A 20,929-nucleotide genomic window follows, 5' to 3' on the forward strand; every position below is an offset into this window, starting at 1 on the left:
GGTGGATAGGTGGGTAGATGGATCGATGGATGGGCGGGTGAACAGATGGATGGACAGAGGGAAGACACAAGATCCCTCCACCTTCTCTCTGCTTGGCGAGGAAATTGGCCAGGTAGTAGCTGCCCTAACCAAGACCCTTCTCAAGCCATGTGCAAGTTCTCTGATGTAGCTTTTCGAGTTGGTTCTCCGCTAGAAGCTGCGTTCTGCCTGCTCCTGGAGCTCCGGAAGCCAGCTCACCTTTCCGTGGCGCCCTGCACAGACGTGGCCCGGGCTCGCTGGTTCTCCTCCTCCAAGCGCCTCCTCTCCTCCTCCAGCCGGGCCACATCTTCTGCGGGTCTTTTCTGCTGGATAATGAGCTGCAGCTCTTGAAGCAGGGCCTCCTTCTCCTTGATGAGCTGCAGCCGGTCCTTGTCGGCCTCGGCCATGCCCGGCCATGCCTCATTGTCAAGCAGGGCCAGCTGCTGCTGGATATTGGAGACTCTGTAAGAGATGGACACGGAAAAATCCATGAACTTACAAAATTGTCTTCGTGCGTTCTCAGTACCATCGCGCTGATTCTAGAAACTTACTCTGCTAAGTAAATGCTGGAATTATTGTACCAACTGAACCTTAAATGACAAAAATAAAGAATATGGAAATGATAGGTAAAAAAAAGGATGTGTACGGCCTTTGCATAATCTTCCCTGGTCTATGAGATTCGTGGTGACGGTAACTATATCGTGCTTGTTTCAAAGAGCTGACAAAAAAGGCAGTCCTCCACACGCCATGTGCTATGTGGTTTCGGATTCATGGTTTCCCACGTGGCTCATACTGTCCCGGAGCGAGATGAACCCAGCTCGTTTCTCCCTACCTCCCGCCCCCATCATCACCAGCTAAACACTGCTGGACGCATGAGAGGTGCTTCCAGCTTCCTGCCTCCTCCGCTATGCCTATCTGCTAACACCGCCTTGAGAAAGTACCGGGAGAGAAAGGCGCCCATCACAGTGCTTTGGAATAGAAAAGCCCCAGAGCCAGGTGCTCTGGGTGCTCTCTCCTGCATTGGGGGCCTTGATTGTGTGTGAAATTCAAAACACCGTGCAGAGAGTAGATACTCAACAAAAGCTGAATGCGTGAAATAGTAAACAAACACCCAGCCAGTGTATGAAGGAGTAAGAGTCAGCCCCGGTGAGTGTGGATGTGGCGTGAGAGTACGTGCAAACCAGTCGGCCTCACTGAATGTGTCAGCACCACCATCCTCAAGGTGCAAAAATGCAGACTCTATTGTCAGCTTCCATGTGCCTATACGTTTCCACGTGTTTGCCTGGCAAACAGACTGTACCACTTTGTGTCCTAACGTATTGGTGAATGCGGATTAAGTGAAATAGATGTGGCTCATACTTTCAGAGCATCCTTTCAAAGCAGTAGAATGTTCTAAAATTTAAATATGGCTAAAGATGAGCATTATCTGTTTCCAGGAAGAAACAAGGAACGCCAGAATCGACCTGAACCCAGCGCTATGGAGGACAGGGGTTGGCACACATGCCCAAAAGCGGAATCTAAAGACTTCTCTGAGGTCACAGAGAGTCGTGAGGACAGGTAAGCGGCAGGTGCGCACAGCCCTGTAGGCCTATACGGCAGTGGTTCTCAAGGCGGGGTCCCTAACCAGCAGCTTCGGCATCACCTATGAGCTAGTTACAAATGCAAAACTCAGGCCCCACCCAGACCTGCTGACCGTGACACTTTGGGGACAGGGTTAGGCAATCTGGGTTTTGATAAGCCCTCCAGATGCTTCTGATGCTTGCTTGAGCTTGATACCCTCTGCTTTCAGGCAGCTCGGCCTGCTCTGGGGAATGCTAACTGGTCTCGGAGCTCTCATGGGCTTACAGTAGGCACTGATGTGACGGTCCTCACTAATGGGAGTGGCGGGAGTGCTCCTGACACTACCTGGTCCCGTGCCCAGGATACATGTCGCTCATCCAAGCTGGCATCCTGCCCGCTGGATCCAGACTGCAGAATCCTTCTCAACACTGTGCTCCCTGCAGATACTGCCAATCAACTGGCCCGGGTCCACGCGTTAAAATAAAGCCTGTCAGCCAGCCCTGCACCAAGTCGCACTTCTCCAGGGACCAGTCAGCCCGGCTGCAGGACTGGGCAAGGCTCCTTCTTCAAGTACCAAACCACCAATCAGAAAACCCATAGAGTATGCAAGTTATAGTTTAAATGTACGCATTTTACTCACGTCCAATTCCCCAAGAAGGTAAAGAAAATAGTTGAACGTCAGTAGCTTTATTAGGCGAGTTCTTTTCTAACTTAAAACTAATTTCCTGAAAATGTGTTGGAAAATGGTGCCAAATCATGTCACTGAAAAAACTAATGACAGAGGCAGCTGAACAGGGTTAGGAATCCAACTGGGCTGAAGTGTCCACCTATGTCTAATTAGTGTAATTAAAATTTATGGCAGTCATATAACTGAAGCCCAAGGAAAATACACTCCAAGCAGACCCATAAATAAGTTAGTGCCAAATCATACATTATACTCAATGAAATTTCTGGAACATTCTACCGTAGATCAAGACAAGTCAAAGGTAAGGAATAAATATAAGAGAGACAAACAACAATGAGCAAATCCATTGTGTCCTCAAAATTTCTTATTTCGATTTATCTGCTCCACAGGAAAGCCAATCTGAGCCCGGCTAAAATTAGCAGTCTGACTTTGTAATATACACCAATTCTCATACATACACCACGGGCAGGCCTATTTTGAAAAGCACTCCTTTTAAAAAATAACAATAATAAAAATAAATAAAAAGCGCTCATTTTTAGTCTTCTTTCCTCCTGGGGTCTACCCACGAGGAGATCAAGATTCCATCTGCGTTGGCCAGCTCCAGGTTAGCTGCCATTCTACAAGGATTCAAGTTGCTGAGGGGGCGGAAGGTCTGCTCCTAGGTAATCCTACCCTTTCTCAGAAAATCTAAAGTAACATCCACTATCAGAACAAAGAATGCAAGGAAAAAAAGGAATCATGTGAAGGAGAAGAGGCAAAGGGCAAATTTCAAAAGGTCTGCCCACCGCGGGCATAGAAGGAATAGTACCACGCCAACCTTAAACACTGTACTGTAACTTTCCATGGCTTGCAAGAAAAATATGCAAGGACAACCTCTGTAGCAGAAACAAAATCTGGATGAAGTTGACTTCATGCAACCCATCTGGAAAACTTGTTTGAGCTGTGCTGAATACTAGGCAAGCATTTTAGTGCTTAGAATAGTGTTTTTTTAATAATCAAATTTCACAATGATGCAAATGACTGCATGTTCATTTCAGAGCTACATACAAATCTAGAAGAATATTGGCATGTGTTGCAAAGTGCCATTTCTTGGCCCGTATCCACATTCTGGATACAGACGTTTGGGGCCTGCTCTCAGCCAGATCAAGAGAGGCACATGTGTCTGTCTGCACTGGAAGCCAAAAGCTCTAGAAGGATTCCTTCAAAATGATCTCTTGTACATTCGCCAAAGGATAGACAAGACAGCTTTGCCTCTAACACAACATGCCTTGTCTACCGTACTCCTGGCCTGGAAACGAGCCATCTGCAAGGAGTACCCTTAGTGGGTTAGGCTTACTGGAGAGAGCAGACTTTCTGCCCAAGGCTAAACATGGATGCGGAGAGTTACAATGCCCCTTCCACACCATGCCAAACAGCTGATCGCAGGGTTGGAACCCCACTCCCGCAAGTGCCATCACTCCAATTCTGGGTAATAAAAGAAAGAAATTTTCCAGAAAGGCTTTTTTCCTGAAACATCATTTCAGTGAAAATAAATACATGGAAGCAAAGTGAGGTCATGATTAAAGTTTACAAAAAAGAAACTTTTCCAAGTTCATTTTTAAGGAGAACTGAGAACCACTTAAAACTGGCGAGGGTTTTTCTTTTTTTTTTTTTTTTCCTACAAGTCAACTGTATTCTTTATTGATTCTTATTTTTGATAGGTAATACATTTTATGACCTATATATAATCTCTCACAAATACCTTTGAAAGCTTTAAAATATATGTCCCTATGTTCGGGATAGTAAAGAAACGAAAACAAATCCTTAGTTAAGCATTCAGGTTTCATATTTACTATGTGATTTCCAAATTCTATTCCCTGAACAGGTCTAATGTAGACAAACGTAAAATAGGAATCAGTTTTCCTTTACTATTTTTGCCCAAACACCTTTTCTGTTACAACCCAGGCACCACTCAACCACGAATGGAAACCTGCATTTATGCTGCTGAAACGACTCAGAACCTCGCAATTCACATGGAAATCTTAAATATGATTTGCATTTTTCTTAGAAGAAAATGCACTTTTAATATTACACAGTTTTGAGGCTTATTTGAAATATCCAAAGTAATTCCCAAGTCTTTGAATTTATACCTAAATTCTGCAGTCTACTATAAAATACGGCTGCTTTCTGGAATAGAAATGGCACTCCAGGCAAACCACGGACCCATGTGACGGTGATGAGACGTGACAGATCCCAATGCCACATTCCAGGACGTGGTGTTAGCTTAGAGCCTCGTGCCTTCAAATTTCAATTACAGCCACAGATTTGATACTTCTGACGTCTTCTCTCCTTTGTTTTCTTTTTGTAAATATCCACTTAAATGAGAAGCAAAAGTTCGAGAAAATCTCAGCTGAGATCTAAGTCAGAGGAATGCTGAAACCACTTCAGCTGACTGAACTGAATATCGACAAACCAGCTCAACTCCATTCTACACTGGAAATTCGAGAAGTCTGAATCTAGAATATGTGGCGTTAGAAGGGTCTCACTAATACCCAATATCCCTCCTGCCCTCACATCTTTTTCCCTTCAAATGTATAGATCTTTAGAAGAGTGACTTCTTTAAAAGGAAAGCAGATCATCTATAGGCTTCCTTCTTTTGGCCTGAATGAGAAAGATGGGGCTACAATGGCCAGGGTGCTTTCCCCTGTTTTTCACAGCCGTGTCCTGCCCCCCAAAACCCAGATATATAGTCACTTGAGAAATGAAAAAAAAAAAAAAATCCAAGCGACTGATCAAATTCCACTGGAATCCTAACACTACACTGATTCCTGACAACGGATGAACAGCAGGACCCATCCTGGCAACAAACACTAAGACGCAGAGAAACTGGATGGGCCGAATGTTTTGTTCCTATCTGGACTGTGAGTGTTTCTATGGAAACAGCTACAGTTTGTGCACAGTTCTGGAACAAGTGCTCTTAGGTTAAAAATAAGGAGCCATCTGCGTCATCGGGATTGCTTCAAGAAGACTTGCTCCTCCAAATTGGCTTTGAAAAATTCTAAAATTTTTAACCAATAATGTGAAAATATTCCTATCGTAATGTCTGCCTTGGGAATCCAAAGCGATGGTCCTTAAGGGAAAGGAAGAAGCAGTTGTTTGGGTACATGTCACATGACCCAGAGTTGAAAACACAAAACTAATCATCACGATAGTGGTAGTTCAGTCTAGAGATTTCTCTAGAAATCACACCACCACTTGGAATTACGAGTTCCGCTTCTACTAAATACGAATACATATGAAACCTTCCAAATCGTCATTCTGACAATTTCCCAACACTTAAAAAACTCTCAAATCTAGATACACAAGGAAAGACTTCTCTGAAGTCCAGTTTAGAAGTGGCAGAACCCAGGAGGTTTTGCAGAGGGTAAGGAAGCTAAACTTCAAGGGGTGGGATGATTTCAGATGATATTGAGGCCATCTACATAATCCAGGATCATCTCACCATCTCAAGACTCTTAACTTAGTCCCATCTGCAAAGTTCTGTCACGGGAGGCAACACAGTCACAGGTTCTGGAGATTAGGATGTGGACATCTTGGGGCGCCATTATTCCACTGACTCCAGGCACTATGTCAGGAGGCTGCCTGGCAGGTTTGAGGCCAAGCAAGTTTGAGAAACGAGGGACACAATGTGGCCGGGATAGGGAGAGTGAGGAGGATGGAGGGACTCGGCTAATGCCCCGAGTGAGCGGAACACCCGCTCCACTAGGCCCCCGTTGTCCACGCACAGTAGAGATTAAGGAGCAAGACGTGAGTAAGATTTCTCAATTGTGCCACTATTGACACTCTAGGCCACCTAAGTCTTTGCCGTGGGGACATCCTGCACATCGCGAGTTGTTTGGCAGCATCCCTGGTCTCCGCCCACTCAATGTCAACAGTCACAAGAAACAAAAATGTCCCCTAGGGGGCAAAAATCGTCCCCTTCAATGGTCGAGACCCACTGTGAAGAGAGGAATGATGGGATCAAACATGTTTTGAAAGGCTCGCTTGTCTGAAAAAAAAATTCAGACATGGCAATTTAAATAACCAAAAGTCATACAAAATTATGTTGAACTGCACTGCCGGCGTGAAACTGCACCAGTCTCACCAGGGAAAAGCACACGACAACCGAGAGAACGTCCTTGTCCGTTACTCTAATAAAATTCGCAAAGAATGACGATACTTAATGATGCGAAGGAGAAACAGAAATCAGGACCCTCGATTGCCGTTAGTGGCAGTGTGAAGTGGAGAAGTCATTTTGGAAGGTGATTTGGTGGTAAATGTCGCAGCTTTCAATGTACACGTCTTTAGTCCCAGGCATTTCATTGCTGAGTATCTGTCCAATGAAACAGTCATTTCTGCAAGGCTGGGCCTGTTAATAGATGTGTACTGTTTGTGAAAAGGAAAAACTGGAACCATCTAGATGTGCATCCATAGAGGGATGGTTATAACCATTATGGAAGCTATGCATCGTATACTATGTTTAACTACACTAGGCTTAATTTATTCAAACGTTTACATAAAAGACTGGAAGGTTTTACACCCAACCATTAATGGTGGGAGGTAGGACTGGGGGGGCGTGGGGGAGATAGGTGGACTCTATTGATTGTGCCTTTGACAAAAACAATGTATTCATGTGTTATTTATGTAATAAAAATAAAGAAAATACAAATGATGTATATGCACGTATCTATGTAAACATGCATGTGTTATATGTGTTGATATGTACAAACACCCACATGCACGTGCTCCTGACTCTGGCGTGTGTATGCACTTATGTGTGTGTGTGTGTATGCATGCACGTGCACGCGCATGCACACACACACATACCCCAAGCCCCAGCAGGTACTGCCCTGGGTGCATCCCGCTCCTAGGTAGAACCACTGGTCTCCTCACGTATTTCTGTTAGTTGTGAAGGAGTTTATCTCCCACATTGGTTAAAGATCACATGTGAGCCCAGCCCGTAAACCACACAATTTCTTCCAAACACCTGGAACGAGGCAGGTGTTGAGTAGCAGCACAGTCTCCCAGTCTCCCAGCAGCTTCTCTGTGTGGACGAAGCTACCAGGGTCACCCACACAGACCAGCTGTCCTCCGCAGCCGCGATCCCGAAACACTACTTTCATTTAAAAGATACGGACAAAGTGCAGCGTCCTCCGCTGAATAATTTTTTCAAATACTCAACTTTTTGCCCAAATGTATTATCTCAGCACTTAAAAGATTACTCACTGCGTACCGATACCATCTCCAGAAAACAAAGAAATCGCTTGCTGGGTCTGGTAAATGTCACAGCAAAACACGTAACAATTATCTTCCTAAGTGTAGCAATCATCTAGTTTCTGCGTTTTATACAACACAGCAAATTCCAGCACCCACATTGTACAGTTCCAGTAGAAACATGCAAGACTGAGCAGAGGAATACCCAGAAGGGACAATAGCCCTGACAAACCCCAGTCAGCTCGAGAGAAGGAATGCGTGCTAGATGGAGAATCCGAGCTCGGAGATAAGCGGCGTGGCTGAATGGACTTGGCCGCGGTCCACGTGCAAATGTAAAGCCCACCACGAATACATCGGGAAAAGCCAAGAAGGGCTGGGTAGAAATGCCTGGGCAAACAAAGGCCCATGTCAGTTCAAACCGGCCCTCCAGGAGGGAGTCAGATGATCTGCTTTTGTTGCTATTTTTACATTTTCTAAAAAGCCAACAAAGTGGATTTCCAGACATCCATGAATGATACAGTATACTGAGCAGGCCTAACTGTTGAGCTTCCAGAAAAGACCCCCTCACTTCGCTTGGCATTCAGCTCCTTCTCCCCCGCCCCTCCCCAAGGTAATAGTTCCTATGTGACTAAGGAAACATTAAAAAGATACGCCTCACAGCTTTCCAAAGCACATATTTGGAAGTCGTTAGGTTTTAAGACTCTTTCCAGAGGCAAAGAAGAGAGAAAGTCTCTAAAAAAAAAAGGACATGAAAACTAGGGCAGGGTCAGAATATTGAAAACAGGGGCTCTGGATACACGGGGAGAGACGTGACACATTAAAAATGCCACGCGCTTATGAGGACTCCACGCCACCTCTTGGTTTTGCCCAAGTTCTATGGTTAAGACCGAGACGGTGGGAGGGAAGGTAGGAGGGAAAGACAAATTGGAAAATGCACAGACTAAGTCAAATCTCGATTTTCAGGAGGCAGATGATTTACAATATAGGTTAACAGAAATGGCTGCCTTTCAATTCCCTCCATCAAAATGAACTAGATTAGGGACTGCTATGACCTGCTGACCTAATCCTTATTAAACTGTCTTTTAAACCAAGATACGTGGCTTTGTCCATTAACCTATGGAGTTAGAAGCCACATATATAAAAAATAAAGCAGTTTTGCTTAAGCTGGTCTGAGGGGATGATGCTCAGACGAAAGGGAGGGGGGGAGGATGAGAGGAGGAAGGAGAAGGAGGAATGGAGGGAGGGAGTTCTGAACTACCTGAGGATAAGGAAAGATGGAAGTCTCTATTTTTATTAAATCGTGTCTTTATAACTATCTGCAATATTGAGAATTCTACCATTTTAAATGCATATGAATTTTTATCAATGTATTAAGAAGCTACACGTAAATGAAGATCTTTTAGCTTGTATTCTATCAGACAGAGCTTTCTGATAAAAGCGGGCAATCACACATTGGAACCCCGAAAAACCTCTTCCCACAGGAGACAGGAAGTAAGCAAAAGGCAAGATTCGAAAAAGGAGCTTCTTACCTCTTTTTGGCTTCTTCATACTGCCAATTAAGCCTGACTCGGTCTACAAGTCTTGTTTTATCGTCAAAGACAAACTTTCCAAAACAGAGGAGAAAAAAGAAGGAAAACATATTAAAAACATATTTTCAAAATAGAATATTCATTTAAACTTTCAGCGACAACGAAGAATATTTTAATTTATCTTTCCGCTTCCATTCCTCAAATGTCTAGAAGGAAATACTAAATAATATTCGGTGGCCACTTCTGATCAGTGGGGTTGGGAGTAGGACTGGGAAGACCTCTGCTTTCCCAACACTGATGGATTAAAAACAAAACAAAACGAAACAGTGAAAGTGTATTCGTTTACTGTGTAATTCCAAACAACAACAACAAATTAAGTTTTCAAATAAATAGTGAATTACTTAGTCAAAGTTGGTACAGAGGCCAAAAAAAAAAAAAAATCATCCAATTTTGTGCAGTATATTCTCTCATTCTTCAATAAATGCAAAGTAATGATGATCTCCTAAGAAGTCACGAGATCTGAAGACAACAGACTAGCTGTGTGAGGTGTGGCCTGTAGGACTCCTTTGAATGATACACAGCCTGTTAAAGAACCGAAGGAAAAGGAAAGAAAGGCCGGGATTGTGGTGCATCCACCTTAGGAGTTAGAGCTGAAACGTGGTGCTCTGCAGTAATCACTAGTTGTACTTAAAATATTTTCACATCAATTACACTGAAATCAACAAAGTCCTAAGGAAAAGGGGAAAAAGGACCCATACGGGAGGTAACCGTAGCTCACCTTGGTTACTTTTTCCTTCATTTCTGGAAATATATGACTCCAGTTTCAAACAATTTTCTCCATCTGTAGATCTGACCCTACTAGACCATATATTATGGCCACTACACCTTTATTTATTTTTCAAAAATAATGTCATGTGAACAAATATTTGAAAATACTCTGCCTGAATGATTAGTGATGAATTTATTGGTCCACGTCATATAAGTGGATCCGCGGTTCAAACCTATGTTGTTCAAGGGTCAACTGTATTTTTCTATAGCAAAATGATCTATCTTCTATAGAGAGCACAGGGGTTTAGGAATCAGAGATGTTGGTTCAAACTCAGACCTGCCTCTCCCTGACCACGTGAACTTAGGTAACCTGGCACCCCGATCCCTTCATCTGTCTCAAGGGCACAGAAACTACTTAAATCAAGATAACAGCCTTGAGGCTGCCAACCCAGGCCAGCCCCAGTAAACTCATAAAAAATGATAATTTACTGCCGGAGTTATTACGACAGCATAACCGGCCACTCTCCCCCCGACATTTTTAGAATATCTTACCTAAATCATTAGAGAACCTTTGATCTAACTGGTTTCTCTCAAACCGGTTAAGAATCTCTCAATTATAATTCTTTCCTTCCTGCCAAAACCTTTAGGCAAAACTGCTGGACATTTCTGATTTAGCGATTCCTCTCTGTGTATTATATAGATGGTGACCATGTTCTTTAAACTAAAGATGCCTGATCAAAAATGTCTGATTGTACTTTTGAGAACAATGAGGGGAAAACTGAAAATAGGGCTGTTCCAGGACATCTAAGACATAGGAAGTCATTATTTACTAATATTATGCTCCCCTCAAAGAGGCACTATTTGCCAAATTTTCAAAATATTAGCTAATTACTTAAAATCCAGAGTTTTTTTGGTCAATGTTTTTTCCCTTTTTTCTTTTATTTAATTTTGGGGAGGGCACTCTGCATTCCATTGATATTTCACCTTTACTTAATAAGCCCAAAGAAAAAGCCATCCAAGCTGTTTATCCATCTGTAACAAATAAATTATAAGCTTCACTCAACGATATTACAATAGTAGTGTCTTTAAGTATTTACCACTCTGCTTCAAATGGTAATTGCCTACTTTATCTGTGTGGCTAACTCAAGGTCTCGCTAGACATCAAAAGCAGCATTATGAAATTCTTCCAAGTCCCAAACAAAATTAATTTTAATTCGATTTCCTGACAGTCTTTTAGAAGAACAAAAAATAGCACCAATGTATACCCAAGGGTGACAAAGCCACGAAGCCTTTGAAAATCACTGGTCTAAGTCAGAGATCAGCAAACTAAGGCCCGCAGGCCAAATCCAGCCCGGCACCTGTTTTTGTAAATAAAGTTTTATTGGAAAACAGTCCTGCTCATTAGTTTACATGTCGCCTATGGCTGCTTTTGCGTTATACCACCACGGCTGGGTAGTTGTGGCAAAGACTGCATGGCCTGCAAGACCTGAAATATTTACTATCTGAACCTTTACAGAAAAAGGTGGCCCATGCGCTAAAAAGTCAGACGTCTATCAAAAAAAAAAAAAAAATCTTAACTCTCAAAAGGATTCTGCTCTTTTGAAGAATCCAAATCACAAGGTTAAAGGTAACAAGTAATTCAACTGCACCCCAGGCTGCATGCAGAATCTTCTCAGCTGGATGTGAGAAACTATTTTTTCTTCAAACGTAATGGCACAAAAGCCAAAACATTTCTGAAGAGAAAGTGGAAAAGTAAAGCAAATGACTGATGGCAACACGAACGAACACGGCCCTTTCCTCAAGGCCCTTCCCCACAGCGAGCATACCTCTCCGATGATGTCGGTCTGAGACCCAGCGTCGCAGCACTGCTGAGGTGAAGAATTGCCATGCGCGCCTGCATTGTGAGGGAACTCTTGCAGGGGTTCGGTAAGAGAAAAGCTGTTCTTGAAGCCGTCGGTGAGCTTGGCCAGGCTCTGGAACAGAATGAATGAGCTACTTGAACAGAGACGGTGCTGCCTCTCCCTCTCAAAGCGGTCATTTCACTAGGGTTCCAGGTTGACTGCTGTAGCACTGGAGGGTTGGCCCACACCAACCCTCACTCTCATTAGATTTAAAAGAAAGGTCTTATAAATAAACAGCTGGACAGATAGATGATAGATAGATAGATAGATAGATAGATAGATAGATAGATAGATAGTCTTTCACCACAGGAACCTTTAATAAAATTCTCAGTAATTAAGTCAGATAGCAATTGAGTCCTCCTGGCAGCATGTGAGTAAAATAGAGAACACCTGTGGTAGCATTTTTAGTGTTTTTTCAAACATGTATGTTTCCTAAAAAGAAAAAAAAAAAAAAAAACAGAAAAAGGCATTCTTTCCAAAAAAAGCCAAACTCATAGAAACCAAGAGTAGACTGGTGGTTGCCAGTCTGGGGGGCAGGGAAAATGGAGAGATGTTGGTCAAAGGGTACACACTATCAGTATAAGATGAATAAGGTCTGGGGATGTAATGTACAGTGTGGTGACTGTAACTGGCAATACTGTACTACATATTTGAAAGTTGCTAAGACAGCAGATCTTAAAAAGTCCTCACCATACGCACGCAAAAAGGTAACTATGTGAGGTGATGGATGGGTTAACTAACTTTATTGTGGTAATCATTTCACCATATATATCAAATCATCACATGGTATACCTTAAATTTACAATAAAGCAGGGGCAGGGAGCATTCACATCTCAAATGTTCTATCAATAAATGAGTCCAACAGAGATGAATGCTAACTTGAGATCTTTATAAACCACACAGAAGGTGAAAATAGCTCCCAGACGATGTTTATGTATTTTTATAACCTGATTTTTCAATCATAATTCTACATGGTCAAAAGTCATCTCATATAGATGTTAGTTTGCCAAAAATTAGAGTAAGTATGTATTCTGGCACATAGATCCCCTGTGGGTGAAAGTTAAAGAGAGATCAGATTTTCTACAATTTTTTAAAGAAAAGACTGTTTCTGCAGACACCAGAACGCCCAGGTACAATATAACTCATGTAGCTGACTCTGGATCTAGACGAAGGCGTCCCGAATGGCCCAGTATTGGTAAGCTTGTATAAGAAAGACCAAACAGCTTGGCTGATTTCAGTACAAGAGGACCTTGCCCGTGCCTCTACCTGAAGCTTCTCAGAGAAGTTGCTGAGCCTCCATAGTGGGGAAGCCAACCGAGCTTGCCCCAGCTCTGCAAACTCGGAAGGACAGGAGGGCCAGCTCGGCCTCCTGGGGCAAGGCCTCTGTGTCCCTGTGGGGAAGCAGGGGTTATGGCTTGGCCTAGATGGGTAACGTCCACAGAGCACCTCATGCAATGCCGCAAGCAGACATCCCAGTGAATGGCAACTGTTCTCCTTGCTACCAGTGCTCAGAGAAAATCTAATGATAGATTATTTACCTCTTATGACCTGGAGAGGGCGTCTGAAAATATAGATTTCTGGGTCCTACCTCCAGAGATTCTAATCCAGTAGGTCTGAGGTAAGGCCCGGTAATCTGCAATTGAACGAGCAGCACAGGGACACTCCACAAGTCTCGCCCATCCTTGACCTTAGGAAGCAATGCCCTGCAAGGCAGTTCCATGTGCACCTGTCCCACCTGGCCTGTGAGTCTCATCTTTGCTACCCATGTCCTTCTGTGCCTTACATTCTGCAGAATCGAGACAAATGCCTACCAGGTACTAGGTGCTCACTCAGTGTGTTAGCAAAATATAAAAACTGTAACGGGAACAACTGAATGTATCGCGGTAGTGAGCACAGATACCAGCGTACATCCATCTGCAAAAAGTCAGCTTTTTCTAAAAATAATAGAAACTACAGGAGCTGAAGGGGCAAAAAACTAAAGTAATATATAGCCACGATGATCCTAGCCATGTAATTAAATCTATCCACATGGTAGAATATTATGCGGCCATATGAAGGAATGAAGAAGCTCTTTGTGTACAGATATGGAAGAAGGTACAGGGTACGATCGTTGAGTGAGGGAGCCGGTGCAGAACAGCAGGCACAGTCCTAGCTCCCTGTGAGGGCAGCTGAGCATGTGCTCGGGCACGTGTCTGCAGAAACACTGGAAGGGTCCGCAAGAAGCTCATAGAAGTACTGACGGGTGGTGAGAGAATGGGGAGATGGCAAGACTTATCGTAGACTTTTTAAATTATTTTGAGGACTGAACAATATGACTGTATCACCTACTGTTTGGCTTGTATTGTATTCTGCAAAAAGAGGCGTTGAATTCCTAACCCCGAGAACACGTGAATTTGAGCTTATTTGGAAATCGTCTTTGCAGACGGACTGAAGTTAACACGAGCTCATACTGGATTAGGGTGGATTCTAATCCAATGATATGTGTCCTTCTAAGAGAAAATTTAGACACAAAGATGCAGGGAGAACACCACGTGACAACCAAGGCAGAGACTAGAGTGACGTGGCTACAAGCCAAGGAACACTAAGGACTGCCCGCAGCCTCCGGAAGCTGCTTCAGAGAGAACATGGCCTGAGGACAGCAGCCTCTTACTTGCATCAGGTCCCGCCTCTCCTTCTCGCCTGTGCAAATGGCCTTCTTGATGGTCCGAAGCTCGTTCATTATAGCCTGTGCCTCATCCAGTTTGTAGCTGGTGTGCGCATTTGACATCTTACGATCGATCCTGGTTAAAAGATAAAATAAGAGTCACTCCGTGCGAGATTAAAAAATCCCATTAAACGACCAAACGAAAAAAACTCAAAAGCTGCATAGAAACGTAGGAAACAGTTAAAAACAATGTTTTGGTGAAGGAAAGTAACGATGCACACAACCTTCCTTGTGGCAAACACTAAGAGACGAGACTCGGCTGCTAGACGACTTCCTTTGCTCCTGGACCGGCCTATGCAGGTGAGGAGCTCTGAGTCAGGATTCCACGTCCTCTACTAACGACTGCGTGACGGGATCACTGGTTTGAGTGACAGCCTGGGATTGAAACTCCCCTCTTAGAGAGGAGCGCCATGTCTTATTCGTTTATCCGTAGCATCTGGATTAGTGGTCAAAAATGTCCATGAAATAAAATACGCGTGAGTTCTGTGTGCAAGGAGAACATATGGGAAACGGCAAAAAGTAGTGAACTCAGTAATGATGCCTTGGACAAACTTGGAAACTCTTATGCCTCCTCTGTGTGTGCCTTTCTTTGATCTCTTCTGGTTCTAATTGATCTCTCTCTCTCTCTCTCTCCCTCTCTCTCTGTCTCTCTCTCTCTCTCTCTCATTCACCTCCTTAATTCTTTCCTTCAACCCAAACGTCTCTTCACCCCTCCTTACACCCCTCCCTCCCTCCTCGCAGACCACGCCCACACGCCCGCCCCTGTGCACACAAGGCCTGCTTCCTGCAAGTAGAAGCAGAGCACTGACTGAGATGACACGTGGCTCTGGCCTTCCAAGAGCACGCGCTGTCCTGTAGCGCACACGTCATTTGTCACATCTTCCATACCTAAGTCTTGAGGCTCGGGGCTAAAGATGTTGGGATACTTTGGTCCAGAAATGGAACGGACTCCCCTGCAAAGTCATTAACTTTCGTTTCAGGTTCCAGCTACACTTTATGCAGCTTCTGGTTCTAAATTGCTGCCCGCATGTTCACTGAAAATCTGGATGGATCCTTAACAACCAGCCCAAGTGCCCTGACTTTCCACTCACAAAAGCATCCTGGCCTGCTGGTGAGTATGAGTGATACTCCAGCTCTACAATGGGACCCTGAGCAAGTCACGTCACCTCTTTAAACCTCAGTTTGCTGATGTGTCGCATAGGTTTACAAAAAAGTTTCTCTTATGGAATGAGAAAACGTAAGGAAAGGTCTTACCTGACAGAGGCCTGGCATGTCATGTTGGTGGTGATTATTATTATTATCAAGATGATACTGAATCTCCTTATCCATGGCAGAAAAAGTAAATAATTTACCAACTCTGGTACTTTATTATCATTAACAAATTCCTGGCCACATATGTCACAACTCACAGCAAAAGTCAGCACGGGAGCTGATCTGAGCTGTCAGCACCCTTGGAATGAGAGAAGGACAAATAGAACAAGCAGGAAACCATTCCCTCCCTTTGGAATAGGCTCCGGGGCTCGGCAGCAGCGCTGTCACTGCCATCAGCTACAAATCAAATATTTACGGAAACTGGTCCCCAGTCTGCTCTTCCGTGTAAAGCAGATGCAGGCGCACCATGGGACCCCACACGTTAATGGTGACACCCCTAAACCCCAACGTGGCCTGGCCATGTGTTTTTCCATTTTAGCTATTCTATGGAGAACCAAGGCAGAAATAAAAGGCCATCCATCTCACGGCAGCGCTAAGTCTGCCAAGGAAGTGGCCTGACTTTTCTTGCAGAGAAATCTAGACTCGTTTACATACTAATGTCTTCTTGTAGTCACCTTCTGATAAAAGGCTTCCCAATACATCTCATTTAATGCCCCCAAACCACAACCCACATAGGTTGATGAAGTCTGTAGAAAAGGGCTACATCATTTCCAGACAAAAATCCTGAGGCCAGAAAAGTCTGATTTTTCTGTAACAGTCAATGAGCACCATCTCTGCTGAGCAGGTCTACTGGCTCCTCCAGAATGAAAAATACGGGCAATGGATCATCACCTGACACTGACACCCACATAGAGAAACGAAACTCTACTGCATTAAAGAAAATCGTTTCAATTGTTTGAGAATCAATACTGGTCAAATAGCCATAGAGGTCTAGACACATAATCATTGTTCAGGATGCAATGAGGGACGCTAACCATGTCAGCTCCAGCTCCGTACTTAAGTGTTGTGGTTTCTTTATGGGTTTTAGCAGCTACAATGCCTAAGTGTGGCCACCAGGAGACCCGGGGATGGAGCCAGCATTCTCTCAAGGCACCTTGCCTAACACTGGTAACGGCTGCCACATGGGGAAAAACAGGCACCAATTCCCACCATAGAGAGGGATCGGCAGCCCTGTAATTCATTCCATAGGTGGGCACTGCAGAAGGCCTAGAAGTTCAACTTCAAGGTCACAGACCTGGGCTCTGGCCTTAGTTCTATACAAGTGGCTCTGAGACCCTGAAGAAGAATGAAGACTGGCCTAGAGCAACTGCTTTCACTGTGTTCCAAGGATGTCTCAGTGTGGTGAGCAGGAGTAGCTAAAGAGAGAGCCTGCATGTGGCTGGGGAACCCTCACTCCTGCTTCGGCAAGCACCAAACCCCCACCTTTGCTCTGTCTCAGCTTGTCTGGGTCCACAGAAGATATTGTTTGTGGAAAAGAAAAGGAGGAAAGATTCCACTGTTCAAAAAAGTCTGAAAGCTATTAGAGAACGTGATCTCAAAGTTCTAGGAATTTCTGAAATACTATCATTTAAAAAAGTTATATATCATTGTAGAACATACAATTGTACAAAAAGGGTTATATATTATATAAGTATAAGATTATATAACCACACTTATGTAGTATATATTATTTGATTATATTACATGTTATATAAATAGCATGTTAAAACAACTCAATGTATCAAGCACCCACTAGGTGACAGGGTCTTGCTGCGTACTTTACGTTTGTCCCCTCATTTAAGCCTCTCAACAGCATTATTAGATAGCAAAATCTCAGATTTTATAATGAAAATATTGAGGCTCAGAGAGATTAACTAAGTGGCTCAAGATAACAAGCTAATATCTGGCAGAGCCAGGATTCAAACCCACATCTCCCAATTCTCAAGTCTGCACAGGATCACTGGTACGGAAATGCCCCTTGTATCCACAGGTGTACCCCGACTCAGAGCGGCCAAGGTAGGGTCCACAGGCTTTTATATGGGCAAGAAATGCCTCACAGAATCCAAATAACTTCCGTTTTTCAAATGTGATAGATTTTCATCTAATGAAAACTTCAAAAGACAAGAAACCTCTTCCTTCACGTCTGCAAAATTCATTTGGGTGTTTTCTCCCTTTCTTCAAATGCCCTCTAGAACTCTGGTCACATTCAGAGGATGTGCTCAATTAGCTGGTTGGTATTTTCTAAAATATCAACATATTCCATTTATAAGGAAAATCATAGCGTCTGGGATTGCCAAAGAACTGTCTTTTTCTTTTTTAAATTTTAATTAAGACCCCAAGATACTGCTTATACATCTCAAATAAAATGATAGAAAATTGATAACTGCTCAACAAAAGATGGTGCTAATAATGACCTAAGCTCTTACGCCATGAAGGATCAGTGCCTTTACAAGAGACTCCAAAGAGCTCCCCCGCCCCTTCTATCATGTGAGGACATAATGAGAAGGTGACCATTTATGAATCGGGAAACTGGCTCTCACCTGACATAGAACCTGACCATGAGGGCCCCCTGATCTTGGACTCCCAGCCTCCAGAACTGTGAGAAATAAACGTGTTGTTTATAAGCGACCCAGTCTGTGGTATTTTGTTACGGCAGCCCAAACAGACTGACAACACGGTGTAAAAAGAGTCCAGTGCACAGAACCCACAGTCTTTACTTTTCAACCCTCGACGTTTCTCAGCAGCTCTGGTGAAGTTAAATGACTTGCTCAAGGTCACGCAGCCAATAAGAGGCCCCATCGCACCAGCACTCAACCCCTTCATCACCGGGTTAACGATACACTCAAAGTCAAGGCCTCCAAACTCACACTGTGTCAAACCTGAAGGCCACCCACGCAGAAAGTCAAATCTTGTCCCAAAGTAAACTGGGGCTTTTTATGGTCTGCTTATGAAAGAAATGGTTAGAGAGAAAAGGAGAAGGCGCGGCTTCAAATGGTGACTACAGTACCGTTGAGAAGGCATTTTTGACATGTTTATCATCAAACCTCTTCTTCCCGCTGCCTGAAGTTTCCATATTTTTTGTTCAATTTAAGATGTCAAGAGAATTGCACCGGCAAAAGTAAAACCAAATGACTTCTTAAACCCACATCTTGAAGAAAAGGGTTGCCAGGCCTCTAAAGGTATTCCATGTTAATACCATGCATTACAACCCAAAAGAATGAGAAGTTTTGTTACAACTCTACCTTTTACATCACCAGCTCTGGCAGGGGGCCTTGAACGAACCTCAGAAAGCTTCCGGCAGTTTTCTATCAACAGCAGGTCCTGTGTGGAACGCCAGACCTGTCCCACAACCGGGAACAATGCTCTTTTTGTTTCCGCCCCCATTTCTGTATGTTTTACTGTTATCTGAGCAGTGCTGGGCTTTTCGCACGGGCTGGACCTTATGTGCTATGTTAATGGGACATTGTTGGTCTAAGCCTGTTCTAACTGTGAACAATCTTATTCTCTTCTGAAAGCACTAAATCCCCTCGGACAGAAAACACTCATTTCAATATTGAATACTGCCTCGTTCTGGTACTGAATGCTCAGGAGAGAGTAGTCACTCTTATTTAAGGAGACACGTGGGTTTATCTTCACTCATACCACTCCATCAGGGAAGAAGCTCATCCGGCAACTAAAAGGTTTGAAGCAAAGAGGCCACCTGACTAAGAATGTACCTCGTGGAAACTGGTTATTGGAACGTTTACTGAACATCCGTTTCTGCGACTTGAATAGCAGTAGTAAGAATAGGATTTCTTAAAGTACAATATAATAATATGTAGAAGGAAATGCTAGAGGGACGTTAGTAAGAAAGTGACCGGCCGGTTCACAGAGGCCTCCCTGAGATCGTCGCAGCCCAGGCCCTCACTCTGAGGGTGCCAGTGTCCGAGAATGAAGTGAATTGTGGGATGGCTCCCAGCAGGCAGGAGCAGCGACATCAGCCAGTCTGCACAGCACCGGGCCTGGTCCATTCATCCCATGGAAGCCTGTGCTGTGCCTAGAACTAACTGTCTGGGTCCTGAGGATTGAGCAAAGAACAAACCAAGTCTTTACCCTTGTGCAACACGATGTTAGTCAAGGAAACAGACAACCAAAAATACACCGTTATGTCAGGCAGTGATCTGTGTTTTAAGGATAACAAAGCTGAGTTGGGGAATGGAATTGTGACAGAGAGGGCTCCTTTTTAGATTCAGTAGTTAAGCAAGGATCTTGTCGAGATGTCATCTGTCCAGAGAACTACAGAAGGGAGGGAACAGGCATGCAAGAATTTGAGGGGAAGAGTGTTCCGGGCACAGGGAGCTGCAAGCCCCAGTGCGCAGACCGGCAGGGTGGCTGGGGGGTTGGGCCAGGTGACTGAGGGTGAGACTGGAGGAGGGGAGGAAAGGAGGTCAGGACAGGGGGCCAACATCCCCCCAGAGCCTGGATTACATTCTAAGTGAGAGAAAAAGCCACAGAGGGCCACCATCAGAGGAGACATTTTAAAAGACTCCCCATGGCTACGGTGTGGGAAAGGCAAGCCATAGCAGTGACTGGCAGAGCCATCACAGTGGAAGCCATGAGAGGGAATAGGTGCCAGGTACGGAAACAGCACACCATGAAAAACAGGTAGTAAGAAGGCAGTCAGGGCAGCGCTCCCCCAAAGCGTCCTGGGCCATCACCCCAGCACTCAGGGACGTTACAGGTGTCATGGCAGAAAAAGGCTTCAATGGCACATAAGCGTGGGAAAGTCAGGGTGAAGCAACGTTAAATGAGCTTCCTGGCTGCAGAACAATTCGGAATCTAACACGAGGTACATTCCAGGAGATCTAGAATAACTAGAGAGAGAAATCTCCCCACACCCATTGGCACACTCAGCACGTTCCTGGGCATCACCCATCTGGGAAACTGCATACGTTCTAGCCGAGTCCTCCCCCTCTGCCCCTGGATGCTAGGAACCAGTTACAGGAAGGTAATTTTTCAAAATGAGCTTCAGAAACGTTAGGGCAGCAGAGCCCAGTAGCTCTTTCACTGGAAAAGCTCGATTTTTCTCATAAATGTTGCTTCTATTTTCTGAAGACTTTGATAAAAGGCGGCAAGAGAAATGCAAATGACAACTACACTGAGATACTATCGCTCACCTATGAGACTGGCAAAAATGCCAAGGCTTGACAACATATTCTGTTGGCAAAGCTGTGGGAACAGGAACGCTCATCTATTAGCGTTGGGAGCGCGAAACGGTGCGACCCCTAGAGACGGGAATTTGGCGATATCTAATAATACCTGCAATACATTTACCTTTGACCCAGCAAACTCGCTTTTGGGA

The 20,929-nt window shown here is 44.2% G+C and overlaps 1 protein-coding gene across 4 annotated transcripts in view; it reads right to left on the minus strand.

The window, feature by feature from the left end:
* WWC3 (WWC family member 3) overlaps nucleotides 1–20,929 on the minus strand; it is a 102,401-nt gene that overhangs the window by 25,004 nt on the left and 56,468 nt on the right. For all 4 annotated transcript variants that reach the window (XM_015599306.2, XM_025041072.1, XM_015599309.2 and 1 more), the window contains 4 exons: nucleotides 14,344–14,473; nucleotides 11,619–11,765; nucleotides 9,025–9,098; nucleotides 238–480 (listed from right to left, as the gene is read on the minus strand). In XM_015599306.2, coding sequence (XP_015454792.1) covers nucleotides 238–480; nucleotides 9,025–9,098; nucleotides 11,619–11,765; nucleotides 14,344–14,473 — 594 coding nt within the window. The remainder of the gene's footprint in view (nucleotides 1–237; nucleotides 481–9,024; nucleotides 9,099–11,618; nucleotides 11,766–14,343; nucleotides 14,474–20,929) is intronic.

This window comes from Pteropus alecto, unplaced genomic scaffold (genome assembly GCF_000325575.1).
Source record: "Pteropus alecto unplaced genomic scaffold, ASM32557v1 scaffold511, whole genome shotgun sequence".
Taxonomy (NCBI): Eukaryota; Metazoa; Chordata; class Mammalia; order Chiroptera; family Pteropodidae; genus Pteropus; species Pteropus alecto.